Source organism: Lissotriton helveticus, chromosome 3_1 (assembly GCF_964261635.1).
Source record: "Lissotriton helveticus chromosome 3_1, aLisHel1.1, whole genome shotgun sequence".
Lineage (NCBI taxonomy): Eukaryota > Metazoa > Chordata > Amphibia > Caudata > Salamandridae > Lissotriton > Lissotriton helveticus.
Window position 1 is genome coordinate 63,449,109 of NC_136061.1, and position 15,111 is coordinate 63,464,219.

The following is a 15,111-nucleotide window of genomic DNA, read 5'->3' on the forward strand; positions in this document are numbered from 1 at the left end:
ATCAGTGTCCAATGGTCTCTTTTTCCTGTGGTAAACTAACGTGTCCTGTTTCAGGGTCTATATACAGTTTAGGTTGTTCCTCGCTCACTGGATCAGAATGGAAAAGTTGTTCCTCAACTGTCCGTGGTTTCAGAGCCGTTAGTTTTGGCTTAGTCACTTGTTTGTGGTGAGTCTTTGGCTCGAGGGCCTTTGTCTGTGGAGCTTTTTTCGGCTCGACTGCTGTTTTCGGGTCGGCGGCCTTTTTTGGTTCGACGACTTGTTTTTTCGACGTGTTTAGTCTGTTGTATTGTCTTTTTTGGTTCGGCGACCTTCTTTGGTTCGAGAACCTTTTTTGGTTCGGCGACCTTCTTTGGTTCGACAACTTTTTTCGGAACCCACCGGATTCTTCGGTTCAATAACTTTCGATGGATGAGCGTGTCTTTTGTGCTCGACGACCTTTTTCAGCTCGATGTTCTTTGTCGAGTCGATGGCTTTGTTTGGGTTGCTAGGCTTTTTAGTGTGATCCTGTTTTTGTGGATCAACACTTTTTTTGGGCTCAACGGCCTTTTTCGGGTCGACTGTTTTCGGATCGACGAACCTCTTTGGTTCGAGGCTCTTTTTTGGCTCGATCGCTTTCGGCTCGACAACCGTCTTTGGTTCGATTACCTTTTTGGGAAGAGTGTTGTTCGCTCCCGGGGTATCAGAAGGCTTGGGATTGTGCTTCGGAGCAGAGCCGGAAGGCGGGGTCTCTGAAGGAGTTTGTCGATCTCGGCTAAGGCCTTTAGGCGATGCTTCGACCGTAGCCTTGTGTTTGGGTGTAAGCGGGGTTGGGGGCTCGGTACTCACTTTTTTTTTTGCCCCGGTGTGATCTGGTCATCGGAGTCCGACTGGTCCTCTACGGTGACGATTTCGAGGTCGGAGTCCGCCACTTCTGGGAGGTCGTGTTCGTCATCGAAAATGTTCTCCGGTTCTGGTGCCTGCCGCTGCATCTCTTGCCGAGCGGCCAGTCGTTTCCGGAAAGTTTTCTTTGATTGGAACTGAGCACACGCCGGACAATTATCTTCGTTGTGCTCGGGAGATAAGCATTTGTTGCATACTGTGTGTTTGTCAGTATGCGGGAATTTGGAGTGACATTGTGGGCACCTTTTAAACGGGCTCCTTTCCATCGACAGCAGGCCCGCGTGGCGCCGAAAAGGCCCAACGGCCCGCGTCGACGATCGTATCGAGATGGAAAGTTTGATCGAGTCAAGGGGTACCGAACGAGAACAATACCGTTGAGGTAGAAGGCGTTTTGGCCTTAGAAAGTTGCAAAGTTTCGGTTCCGAAGTTGGAGTATTGGAATAGCATCTGAACCCAATGGCGGGAAAAAACAATCTGATGATGGAGAGAATGCCCATGCGCACTGTAGTCCAGGGAAGGAGTCACCTATCTCAGGATACTTCAAAGACTTCCAGGACAACAAGGTGCAAACATTCGGACCCAACACTAGGCGGCGATCTATGCTAAGATATGAATTCAGCACCCCACATGCCTCGAACATGTGGTTACTTGGGAAGGCTAACCTTGCCAACCACTATCCCTTGGTGGCATTTATGTTACGAGGTTCAGCAAAGGAGAAAGTAATGTACAACACATTCGTAACGTCAGCCTGGCCTATGGGCTGCGGGGCTGTAGGTTCCATTGTAGTGCTTTGCGGAGACATCTCGATGACTTCATCGAAGAGCTGCATTTCCGATGTTGGAAAACTCAGACTTATCATGATCACTTCTCTATTCATGCACATGTACATTCTATAAACACACCTTCACACACCAGCGATTGTCTTTAGACTTTGCCTGAAGTTTGCATAAAGATATAGACATGCTCACTTGTAACTTGGAATATTTGTTTTTATTCTTTTTGGGAAAAAAAGCATATGAAAACCAATATCCAGAAAAAACCTGTTTGCACTACCTGACCAATAACCGCAGGAGAGTGCTTAAAAGTGCTGCTAACCACACGAGGCAGAAAGATGGGGTGTGCAATCTGCAAGCCACGCCTCTCCGTGCCTTGTTCCGCTCTCTAAGGAGACATGTACTATGCCGTATTGTATGAGAGTGGATTGGACCCTTCAAATTAATTCCATTAATATGTCTATATGGAAACCTGATGAACATTATAGAAACTAGGTCCTCACCCCCTGAAAAGAAAAGGCAGCACCCGATTTTTTTTCACTGCCCATCTAATGGTTTTTCTATTTGTCCGCCATCATGGGTTACTTCCGAAAAGAATTTATGGCAAAGCAGGGAAGAGGCAGACCTTTAGTGCGTTCAGCTGCATAATGTTACAAAACAGATCTACTGAAAAGTAACAATTTGGGCAGCTATTCAACATTGGCTTGTAAACAGTGTGACCTTCAAGATGCCAGAAACAGCACCGACCCCTCCTCAACGAGAGAGTTCAAATATTCCTGCATTCGTTTATCTCCTGCATGTGACAGGAAATCAAATGAAGAGGAAAATTAGTTGTCCTTTAAGTAAACTTGTTTCTTAGCATTTCTTAAAGCTGCGTTAACGTGCTGGTGTTGGTACTCCCCCACAGATGTGGTGATATTAGTCCCATCATAAAGAAGCAGATGTTCCAGGCTTCCCAATAAACAGTTTTAAGTCTGTAGGTCTTTCTCCTTCTGTCTCAGTGTCCAGCTTTCCCCAGAAGGTCCCGTACTGCTCCAGCTGGCTCAGAAGAGCTGGGCTCTTGCCCTCTCTGTACCACCTCTTACTCAAACCCCACAGGCTCACTGGGGAGGAAGAGGTATGCCCCTTGGGTCAGTGACCTGTCCCTCTTGGAGATTCTTCACCAGCTGTGCCAGCCAGCGTTTGGTGGTTGTGTCGTCCTTCAGAACCTGGGCAAAAGTGGTGTCCTTGAGCTGATCTGGGAGGCACTGCCTCAGAGCTTCACGGGCCCTGTAACAAAGAGAAGGAAAGAATAAGGCTATAGTTCTGGAAAACAAAGCAATAAGCCACCTCTGACAATATGCAGGCAAGTGCTCTTAAGAGCAAAGTATCCGCAGAATGGTTAAAAGTGTATAATTATTAGCGTCAGACAATCAAATTGGACCAAAATCAAATAGTTCATTGCAAACTATAAACCACTCCCTGTCACAAGAAGCATGCAGTGGATGGACTGTGATCTGCTCATTGACATTCTATCAGATAGTGGAAAAACTAGTCACAAGAAAAACTGAACCTTAAAACGTGTCCAATCAACTGTCATCCAGCATTTTGAACTTCACAAACCCGAGATTTACACTCCCCAAATTAGGCAAACAAATATGTAATTCAGATACCTCATTGGAAGCCTCCCACAAGTTGGCCAATTTTGAAAGACTGGTATTTCTTTTGCTATATGGGTGCTCCATGTTCCACTCTTAGACAAAGTTCCTTACCTTCTCAATCAAAGTCATTTGTAAAGCGTGCGGCTACCTCGACGGAGGCGTCCTGGCCATCAAAAGCAGAGACTAAAGAACAGAATCAGCCACTCATATCTACACTTGATTAAAGAGCCAGAATTGTAAATGTTTCCTTAAACAGGGTTCGGACTCGGCCATGCGCATGTGCATAGGCAAGGAGTTCCAAAGCCTGACCGTCAGTACCGTGAAAGTCCTACCGCCTCATCGAACTTTAGCAAACCCCGGGATGCGCAAAAGTCACAGGTGATTAGATGTCAATGCGCTCTCCTGATGGTACTAAGCTGATTTCTCCAGTATCACAGACCTTTGCCCCTAATGGACTTGTATGGTACCTTCTGTAAATCTCTTCCGGGTGGATGCTCTAACTGTAGATCCATCCCCTTTAGAACATCCCCCGGTGTCAGATTGGTTTCAGGAGATTTTTCAGGAAAGCCTCTGGGTGTCATTAGGTGGCAGCATAGGATACCATACTGACTGTTCTGCTGCGAAAGTGATGGCTTGGGCTGCATAAGGGTTCGACCCAAGAGTTCTGACGTCAGTTTCTTTCTGTACACCATCTGCACGAGCTCAAAAACACCGGATCAAACGTACAATTTATGGAACCAGTGCGCAGCTATCTAATTTGTAACATTTTTAAATGGAAAAGAGCCCATTCCACAGAACAGAGGTGAGGGGGCGGTGAGGTATCTGCGGTTAGAGTATCCTCCGGAAAGAGCATTACTGTAAGTAAGTAATTTATTCTTCTGATGGACACCTCACTTTTAGAAAATATACCAAAGTAGTACCTCCCCCGGTGGTAGGTTTTTTGAATGCCAGACCAAGAAGTCCTGCAGGAAACAACAGCCAAAACACTTCCCCATCGGACCTGACAAGGCAGTAGTTCTTCATGAACATGTCCACTAAAGCCCACTTTGCAGCCTGAAAAATATCCGAGACCGGTATTCAACATGCCAAAGCAGTGGTAGTAGCTTTGGCCCAGGTGGAATGGGCCCTCAAGCCTTCTGGAGGCTGCTACATCATGCAACAGACTTTAATTCAGAAAACTAAACACCTGGACAAATTTGCTTTATGTACCACTTTGCCTTTCTGTGGCCTAGAGAACACCACAAAAGAGCTGATCATCCACACAATGGTCTTTGGTCAAATCAATTTAAAATCTCTACACTCTTGGGATCCAAACAATGGAATCTCTCCTCCTGTGAGATGTGAAGTATTGCATAACTTTGGAAGGGTGAAGGTCTGCCCGACGTGAAAGGAAACAAATTGGTCGCCAACTAGTATCAGCAGTTTTGCAGCCTGAAGAGGTTTTGGGATTCACATACTGTGCATCTATTTCACCATCTAGGGTTTGGGCCGGAATAGTCTCTTGTTTTTCTTCTCTTTTGAGTGTGGGAATCAACCACTGTTTGGTAGTAAACCGATCCCCTAACCGGTATCAGACAGCGCCCAGGAGTTCCTGTGTATGGTCGCCATCTTCAGATCCTTTTTTCTCCTGGTGCCTGTTCTATTTGGAACTTTCCTTGTTTTGAAGTGTTGCTCACCTCACTCATTTGCTTAATCCTTATTTCCGGGAGGCCTGTGGGTGGCATGTGAATCCAGAATACTCTTAAGACTGCAAAACTTCTCCTATTGGGAAGTAACCATTCTGTTTTCAAGATGGCATGAATCCTTTTCTGGATTCACATGTTGTGCATCTGATTAAGAAGCAGTGTTTGGTCCCTTGAAAAGAATGGGTTGAAATGTGGATGAGTTGGATGCTGGATGCTGTGACATTTTTTCCAGATCCAGTCTCACGCCTGGGGATAATTCTATGTTAAGGAATCTGCGGCTAGAATAGTCTCTACCAGATACATCGCTACCGAAGGTAAGTAACTCGTACTTTGAGGTCAAAGGAATCCACAATTTCAATTAATAAAACTATACTTATCTTCCGTTTGCTCTAAATGAAACTTAAAATCCCAGAGGACCGTAAAATTAGCATTGCAGACATCTGCCTCGAGTGAGGAACTAATAGAGTTTAGGAAGCCAGCCTTAGAACCAGGAGGACGATAAATTAGAGAACCTTGAAATGTGTGATTATTTGTGAGCCCAAGTTTGAAGGACAGTGCTTCAATCAATCAATCATATCATTTGTAAAGTGCACTGCTCACCCGTGAGGGTATCAAGGCGCTGGGGTGGGGAATGCTGCTACAGCTCGAAAAGCCAGGTCTTGAGGAATTTTCTGAAGGTCAGCAGGTCTTGGGTCTGCCTTAGGTGGATGGGGAGGGTGTTCAAGGTGGGAGAACGATCTGCTTCCGGACGTCGCTCTTCGGAAGCAGGGGACTGTGGCGAGGTCGGCGGAGCGGAGCTGGCTGTTGGGGGTGTAGAAGCGGAGTCGTCTGTTAAGTTACGTTGGTCCGGTGTTGTGCCTTGTGTGCGTGGGTGAGAAGCTTGAAGCTATCCTCTTGTTGACCGGGAGCCAGTACAGGTCTCTCAGGTGTGGTGTGATGTGGCTGCGGGGAGTGATGTCTAGGATCAGGCGTGCAGAGGAATTCTGGATGCGTTGGAGCCGTCTCAGGAGTTTGGTCGAGGCTCCTGCGTATAGGGCCTTTCTGCAGTCCAACCTGCTGCTGACGAGGGCCTGGGTGACCATTCTTCTCGTTTCAGCGGGGATCCACTTGTAGATCCTGCGGAGCATGCGGAGGGTGTTGAAGGAGGAGACGGCGTTGACCTGTTTAGTCATGGAGAGGGTGGAGTCGAGGATGACCCCTAGGTTGCGTGCGTGGTCGGTGGGTGTTGGGGCAGTGCCCAGTGCGGTCGGCCACCAGTCGTCCCTGCCAGTATGTAGACAGCCCTTCCCCCCCCCACCCCGAGACGAGAACATACGCAAAATGTCATGACAACAAGTAGCAGGACTCCCCCCCACAACCAGGAAACAACAAAGGAGAGCCAGTCCCCAGACAAACCTCCAGGTAACCCCAGCACAAAGAGCGACCACCCTCCCAAGGAACAAAGGGCAAAGTCATGACCAAATGACCCCAACCCACAGAGTAGCAGAGTGCCCAGAACCCTCAGGAACAAAAGGAGGAAGGGAGGGGAGGGAAAAGAATGAAGGCAAGCCCCAATACTGGAGCAACCAGAACATAGGGGCACAAGAGTACCTTTAAGCCCATCCACCAATACACCAACAAGAGGAAGGAACAAGCTACAAGATGGACCAAAGAGAGAAAGAAAGCACTCGTGGAAGACACAGCCACCCACTGGGAGGCAAGTGCATAAGACCAAGCCAAAGGTCCTAGAATCGTCTCTACCAGATAAATAGTTACCGAAGATAAGTAACTCATACATCCCATAGAAAGGCACAGATTCCTTAAAGTAGAATAGATACCCTAGCAATACCCACGGGGAAGGAGGGTCTGCGAAAGGACCATCCCAGCCTGGTCATAACAGAGGATCCCACAGGAGACCAGTCCAACGGACAAGGCAAAGAACCTCATCCCCCCAGGCAAGGGGAACCCACACAAGCAGAACACCACCGACCTCAAGAGAGGTGTGGGAAGAGGAAAAAGAAGATGAAGAAGGGAAGCCCAGTCACACTCAACAGAGGAAACAAGGGCAAGGCAAGGGGGGGCCAAAACCCTCCCACGCCCCTACAAGAGAACAGAATCTCCATCGACGACACACCTCAGAAAGGGGTCCGCACCCATGACCCAAGAAGAAGCAGACCCAGAGCCACAACGCCAGGCCGCAGACAGCAGGCCAGGCCTGGCAAACAGCGCCGCGACCCCAGAGAAGGACACCCGAGGGCGCCACCAAGGCAATTCAATCCAGCAAGAATGGAACTGCACCTGCAATATACATAAACGCCATGGAGAGCAGCGGCCCGAGGGCAACCACAACTCCCCAGCACAGAACAAGCTATATACTGCTACCACTACCCCACATAGGGTATTTTAAGTCCAAAGCCACAGTCTCAACAAAAGAGGACTCTCAGGCACATGAACCACACAGATCACACAACTGTGGTGACCCGCCCCAACAAAAGGACAGCTCCCAAAAACCAGATCAACTCACGGATCACTGAGGGGAAGGAGGAGGAGGCCGAAGCCCCGCCAAGAACCTCCGGAGGGCCGAGTCCGCCGGTGCGTTGAACAACAGAGTTCCATCGAAGGGAAGATCCACCAGCCGTTCTCGAACATTTTCCGGGAACACACTGTCCCGAAGCCAAGCATGGCGGTGAAGGGCAACTAAAGAAGCCATGGCACGACCAAGCACCTCCGAGATGTCCAGAACGGAGCGAAAAATAAACGCCGCCAGCTCCCGGCCATCTAACGCATGGTGCCGCAGATCAACACCAGCACCCTTCTGAGAAGCAGTAGATCCAAGGGACTCTGCAGAGTCCCACAAACAGCACTGGTGGAAGCGAAAATATTGCGCATCCAAGAGTCCAGCCATCGAGCATCCCGTGAAGGTGGAGACAACAGTGACGGCAGGGAGGGAAAGGCTGTCCGCAAAAGGGGGTCACTGGCAGAGGGGTGGAGGGAAAGACATCGGGTCACGCGGTGCTGGAAGGTGCCGTTGCAGAAGGTGTTGGGGCACCGGGTCCCCGTAGCAGGAAGGTTCCTAGTCCTCAAAAGAGAAGAATGGAGTGAACCTTCCAAAGGGAAGCAGTAGTTCCCTACCCCCAGAGCCCTGATGGAGAACCTCCAGAAGATGATCCGGGGGGAAATGGGCAGCGGGGTCACCCAAGCGCAAAATTCCCACGGATGTGGAAACAGCGCAAACGAAGGTCGCCTCTGCCTCCGTAGGGACCCGCGGTGGGGAAAGCAGCTCCTCTGTGGGCGACGGCTGTAAGCTAAGGCGGCCATCCCCGAAACCAAACGGATCGGGGAGGGGTCAGACCAGGAAAGGAGAAAGAGGCGCATAGGAGTGGGGGACCTGCGGTTCCTCCGGCAAAAACCACAGCCGCGGTGACGGCGAAGAACCACCCTTAGAAGAGGGGGGGAAAAAGCCAAAACACGTCGGCCCGTCTCCGGTGAGGACGACACCAGCCGGCGCCCGACATTCAGCGAAGAGGGGACGTCCAAAGAAGAGTCCACGACCTGACACCTGTCCGGTGCCGTAGAGTCCGCAACCTGGAGCAGGGCGTCGTCGTCGTCCAGCACCAAAGGCGACTCCGGACAGGCATCTGCCACATCACCCGGGGCTGGGCCGGAGCCGAGGTGGTCAAGGCGGCGCCGACTCGACCTCTGATGAGGCAGCCACCTGCCTGGAGGGACGAGAGGCACCCAGGGAATGACAAGGAGACCCCCGCCAGCCTCGACCCATGAGAGGATGAGAAGGGCCCGCCGACCCCCTAGGCGGCGCCAAGGCCGACTGGACCTCCAGCGAGGCAGCCGCCTGCGAGGAGGAACAAGAAGGGCCCGGGGAGGGACGAGGCGTCCCCCACCAACCTCGACCCATGACAGGACAAGGGGGGTCCGCCGACCCCTGTGACACTGCCAGGGCCTGCAGCCGCCGGCACCGTAGCCTCATCACCTCGGCCTCAGACAAGACCGCCGCTTGTCTACAGGGCCGAAAGGGGCTAGGGGATGCAACCTGAGCCCCGACGACCTCCCATGACACCACAGGGACTCCCACAGGAGTATGCGGCGAAGCAGAGGTGCCGTGGTCCGAAGGAGGGACCCCCGAAGGGCGCACCCAAACGGCACCAAATTCTCCAAGTCTGGAGCCGGAGCTGACGGTGATGCCGCAGAGGGCCCCGCACCATGCACGGGATCCGCCGACGTCCCAGGAGGGGAAGGAGGAGGAGAAGCTAGCAAGGCTGCAAAGCCACCGCATAGGTCTCCATTTTGGCTCTCGACACGCCCTCACAGGGAAACGGTGGATAGGGGGACGATACGATTGGCCGCATCACCTGCGGAGAACCCACGCCCCCAACAGGCCGGAAACCAGCCCTCGGGGACAAACTGCGACACTTACTGACAGGAGAGCGACGCTCTTATGGGCACAGGGAAGATACGAGGATGGCAACGATGATGGCCGGGTAGAAACCCTTGCGCAGAAACTGAGCGAGGCGAGTAAGCCGATCTGGACATGCGAGCAGAGAGAAGTTTCATCCGGCGCTCCCGCCGCAACTTCGGCTTCAACCGTTGGCACACCTCGCAATCAGTGGAGCCGTGATCTTCCCCCAAACACCACATGCAAATGAGGTGAGGGTCCGTCGCTGACATCAGGCGTCCACAAGATGAGCACGTCTTAAAGCCTGAAGGCATCCGCACACTGTTCCCGCAAACACACGCAAGAGCGAAGGGAAATGCTTAAACAGGCCTGGAGCATGAATCGGATCCGATCTGCGTTGCACGCGGAAAAGGAAAAAACTGACGTAGGCCCGCCGGGGTGGGACTTATTGACCTCGCGGACATCACGTACGCAGACGCCTGGGTGGAGTCGCGTGATGCCGACTATCCCCCTCCCCCCATCCCCCTTCGGCACACAGTGGCAAAAATTATTTGGGATCCAGTCTCACGCCTGGGGATAATTCTACGTTAAGGAATCTGTGGCTAGTAGTCTCTATCAGATCTTCTTAGCACAGATCCCACTCATCATTGCTGTCATATGCTTGATGCACTGTTCTAACAAAGATATCTCTAGTCTTGAAGTACATCCACTGATCTGCTCTGATCACTCAGCCATCTTCTTTAAGATAAACTGCCCTACAACTAATACAGACCCGAATAAGAGGTCTTTATCTGCCCGGCGCAGATCCTTGGCAAAAGTTGACCAAAGCCAACCTGAGCAACTACTGATTATTTCAAGTCCCATGGGGGTACACAATCCTGAACTCGCCACCAAGACTTTTTCTACCTGGCTCAATTCTGCCTTTTCTCAATTAAGGTGGCCTAAGCAGGACCAAATTGAATCTGCAAAAGTCTCAGCCAAAGAACTCTATCAAGTTATCAATAAACTAACTAGACCGGAGGATGAAAGGGATTGGGTCAGCCAGTCCTCCTGCGATGATATTGCTTCGCACTTCAGAGGTAAAATCGACTCTTTTACTCATTTGGTCACTGTGGGCATTTTCTGCCAGCCACCAGTCAAGATAATGTGAACACAGTTTCCAACAAGGACTCGCCTACTAACCACTTCGAGTTTTTCCCCCCGTCTCCACAGCACAAATAAAATATCTTATCCTAACCACCAAGTCAGGTTCTCCAGACGATCCTTGTCCGCCCTCAGCTATTAAGCTGGTCCCCAACAATATTGCAATCCACCTTTCAAACATATTCAATAACATGTTCAAAACAGGTATCTTTCCATCCTAATGGCAGCTGCCTTTATTGAAGAAGAAAAAAACAATTTGGACCCCAAAGACCCTGCCAATTATCGGACTATTTCTAGACTTCCTTTCCCTTCGCAAAATAGTAGCGAAAGTGATGAACACCCAATGTAATCAGTTACTCAAGGACTAACTGCCTGGATCCTATTCAATTCGATTGAGATCCAAACATAGTACAGAGACTGCACTGATCAAGGCCAAAGATGAGCTCAAATTCATCCTGGATGATGGGGGGGGGGTTAGGCGGCCTTATCCTCTTGGACCAGTCTGCGGTGTTTGATACGGTGGATCATTTCACGCTGTTCCACCTTCTGGAAGCAAAAGGTATTAAAAAAAACCTTGCCTTGAAGCTACTTTCATGCTTCCTGTCAAACAGGGAAAACAATCAACATTGATGCCCTCCAAAGTGGGGGGCTGAAAACACACCGTCTGTGGCTCAATGGAACAATGATATGGATGTGGCTATGGTGGCGGAGAAGGCCGCATTTATTAATAGGAAATGTTCCCAAAAATGGAGTAGAGTATGGGGAAAATGGAATATGTATAAAGGAGATATATGTACCCCCCCCAACCCACCCCCCCCAACCCCTGAGGAAGAAAGTGACTCAGAAGATATGTAATAATAGAGAGGGGATTGTGAAGTCGACCGTTGCTAAATGTAATTGAAATTACTGTAATGAAGTGTTTTTGCAGATGATTACTTGTACAAGCAGATTTTACGGTTTTACAATAAAATTTAATACTTTTTTTTTTTTAAATCATTGATGCCTTCTCAAGCTCGTTCCGCTTGCTCTGCGGGGTATAGCAGGGATCCTCTCTTAGCCATACTGTTTTTAGGTCTCGCGTGGCGTACTGCGTACATGCGCAGTCAAGCTCGTGAGATTTTATGTTTTTAGGAGAACTTCACAAGCGAGTTTAAGCCCAGCCCCTCTTCTCCATTGGCTGGCCTCCTAAACGGTGGCCAGCCATTGGAGAAGAGGTCCTAGTGATGTTCTTCTTTCTCTTTAAGCCCCGTCCTTTTCAGATTGGGTTCCTTGACTTACTGCTGAAGTAAAAGGTTTCTTATCTTCTTTATGGGGCCATCTGGACCCATAAAGAAGATAAGGAACCTTTTATGTCAGCAGGAAGTCCGGGAGCCCAGTCTGAAAACGACGGGCTAAAAGAGAAAACTCACATCATGGCGAGTGCTTGTTTAAAGAAGTTGCAAAACTTTAAGCGATCAGTTTCATTGCTCTGCAGAGTTACACAGTAAATATAAACGGTCACGGAGTGGGATGAAAGCGGACGACAGTTGAGAGTGACATTGGAGTCGCTCTATCCCACCCACCAGCTCGGTTCTCCCGGTGACGTCCTAGCCGTTGAGGCTAATCTCTATTTCACCGCTCTGTAGTTGCTCTAGTCTGGTAGACGCTCTATGTCCTGTTTGCATCCTCTCTATCATTTCCGCAGCCAGTCTACCCTCCTTGACTTGCTCTTCTGGTGCGGTGCACTGTGGGAGCAGTCATGGCGATGCGTGCCCTCTGGTGCTGTGTCCGTAGTGTGGGCGCCCTCCGCGTGCCACCAGCCACCGCCTTGATCAGAGGCTCCCCGCTCATCCGGCTCACCGAACCCCGCAGGGAGACCTCCTTCGCCACCCTGTGCCAGGTCCGAACGCCTCTCGCAGTCCAGGTGAGGCCCGGGGAGGGGGGTCACCCACTTTGGAAGGAGAGGTCAATGACAGGAGAGGTGCTCACTGGTGCGTATGAAACACGGGAGGGAGAAGGAGATGGTGGCTTGTCAGCATGGGATGCAGAGAGAGTATTGCTGAGGTCCTAGCCTAGCCTTAGGAGGCTACAGCACTATCGGTGTGGTTGTGGCATGAGTGATGCAACAATTCAACCACTTCTGCCTGTTTGGACTACAACATGTTGATGTAAGGGACTTGTAGTTTTTGTTTTTAAAATTGAAAGTGTGGCTGGAAGAATACCACGTTGCGAAGTACTGTCTTTTGTTCAAAAAGGAACAACATTTAAGAAGTATCACACGTGCCGTGGTGCAACTTTGCAGCTTCTAGTAAGGTGGAGGCTGCAGTGGGTAGGAAAGGCATGGCTTCCTAAATCGGTGAAGTTATACACGGGTAGCATTCTAAAGAGGATACTGAAGGTTCGCGGACGTGGTCAGTGTCAGGAATAGGAATACTGCAAGTTGTTCTTTGGAACCTGGTATTCCAGAAAGGGCAGACTGCATGAGATGGGTGTGTCGCTTTGGTTTTCAGACCAGTTGTTATTCTTATTGCATGGTTTTTTTCGGTACTACAATTGCCGATATTTTCCGGTACTTCTTGGTGTATTAAATTCTTGTCATGCTGCTGTCTGGTATTGTGGGTTTGCAAAAAAGACGCGGGCCCCTTGGAGCCAAAATACGCAGGCAGAAGCAGGGAACAAGCAAAACGCAACAAAAACAAATACGCTGCCTACTGGATAGACAATACTGGTATAACTCCTGTATATTTTGAAGCGCTATTAAGTCCCAACTGAGCATTGTGATTCAAACATTGCTCATACCCCTATGATAATTATCTGAAAAGACCTATTGTGTGTGTGTGTGGCTGTATGTGTGTGTGTGTGTGTGTGTGGCTGTGTGTGTGGCTGTGTGTGTGGCTGTGTGTGTGTGGCTGTGTGTGTGGCTGTGTGTGTGGCTGTGTGTGTGTGGCTGTGTGTGTGGCTGTGTGTGTGTGTGTGGCTGTGTGTGTGTGGCTGTGTGTGTGGCTGTGTGTGTGGCTGTGTGTGTGGCTGTGTGTGTGGCTGTGTGTGTGGCTGTGTGTGTGGGTGTGTGTGGCTGTGTGTGTGGCTGTGTGTGTGGCTGTGTGTGTGGCTGTGTGTGTGGCTGTGTGTGTGGCTGTGTGTGTGGCTGTGTGTGTGGGTGTGGCTGTGTGTGGCTGTGTGTGTGTGTGTGGCTGTGTGTGTGTGTGTGGCTGTGTGTGTGTGGCTGTGTGTGTGTGGCTGTGTGTGTGTGGCTGTGTGTGTGTGGCTGTGTGTGTGTGGCTGTGTGTGTGTGGCTGTGTGTGTGTGGCTGTGTGTGTGTGGCTGTGTGTGTGTGGCTGTGTGTGTGTGGCTGTGTGTGTGTGGCTGTGTGTGTGTGGCTGTGTGTGTGGCTGTGTGTGTGGCTGTGTGTGTGGCTGTGTGTGTGGCTGTGTGTGTGGCTGTGTGTGTGGCTGTGTGTGTGGCTGTGTGTGTGGCTGTGTGTGTGGCTGTGTGTGTGGCTGTGTGTGTGGCTGTGTGGGTGGCTGTGGCTGTGTGTGGCTGTATGTGGCTGTGTGTGGCTGTGTGTGGCTGTGTGTGTGTGGCTGTGTGTGTGGCTGTGGGTGTGTGTGTGTGTGGCTGTGGGTGTGTGTGTGTGTGGCTGTGTGTGTGTGTGTGGCTGTGTGTGTGTGTGTGGCTGTGTGTGTGTGTGTGGCTGTGTGTGTGGCTGTGTGTGTGTGTGGCTGTGTGTGTGGCTGTGTGTGTGTGTGGCTGTGTGTGTGTGTGGCTGTGTGTGTGGCTGTGTGTGTGGCTGTGTGTGTGTGTGGCTGTGTGTGTGTGTGGCTGTGTGTGTGGCTGTGTGTGGCTGTGTGTGTGTGGCTGTGGGTGTGGCTGTGGGTGTGTGTGTGTGTGGCTGTGGGTGTGTGTGTGTGTGGCTGTGTGTGTGTGTGTGGCTGTGTGTGTGTGTGTGGCTGTGTGTGTGTGTGTGGCTGTGTGTGTGGCTGTGTGTGTGTGTGGCTGTGTGTGTGTGTGGCTGTGTGTGTGTGTGGCTGTGTGTGTGTGTGGCTGTGTGTGTGGCTGTGTGTGTGGCTGTGTGTGTGTGTGGCTGTGTGTGTGTGTGGCTGTGTGTGTGTGTGGCTGTGTGTGTGGCTGTGTGTGTGTGTGGCTGTGTGTGTGTGTGGCTGTGTGTGTGTGTGGCTGTGTGTGTGGCTGTGTGTGTGGCTGTGTGTGTGGCTGTGTGTGTGGCTGTGTGTGTGGCTGTGTGTGTGGCTGTGTGTGTGGCTGTGTGTGTGGCTGTGTGTGGGTCTGGCTGTGTGTGGGTCTGGCTGTGTGTGGGTCTGGCTGTGTGTGGGTCTGGCTGTGTGTGGGTCTGGCTGTGTGTGGGTCTGGCTGTGTGTGGGTCTGGCTGTGTGTGGGTCTGGCTGTGTGTGGGTCTGGCTGTGTGTGGGTCTGGCTGTGTGTGGGTCTGGCTGTGTGTGGGTCTGGCTGTGTGTGGGTCTGGCTGTGTGTGGGTCTGGCTGTGTGTGGGTCTGGCTGTGTGTGGGTCTGGCTGTGTGTGGGTCTGGCTGTGTGTGGGTCTGGCTGTGTGTGGGTCTGGCTGTGTGTGGGTCTGGCTGTGTGTGGGTCTGGCTGTGTGTGGGTCTGGC

General features: G+C 51.0%; 1 protein-coding gene across 1 annotated transcript in view; it reads right to left on the reverse strand.

Annotated features, from left to right (window-relative positions):
* Positions 1-1,847: 1,847 nt before the first annotated feature.
* Positions 1,848-15,111, reverse strand: part of CNOT9 (CCR4-NOT transcription complex subunit 9) — a 157,313-nt gene continuing 144,049 nt past the window's right edge. The window contains exon 8 of the mRNA XM_078679234.1: positions 1,848-2,921. Coding sequence (XP_078535360.1) covers positions 2,753-2,921 — 169 coding nt within the window. The 3' untranslated portion in view covers positions 1,848-2,752. The remainder of the gene's footprint in view (positions 2,922-15,111) is intronic.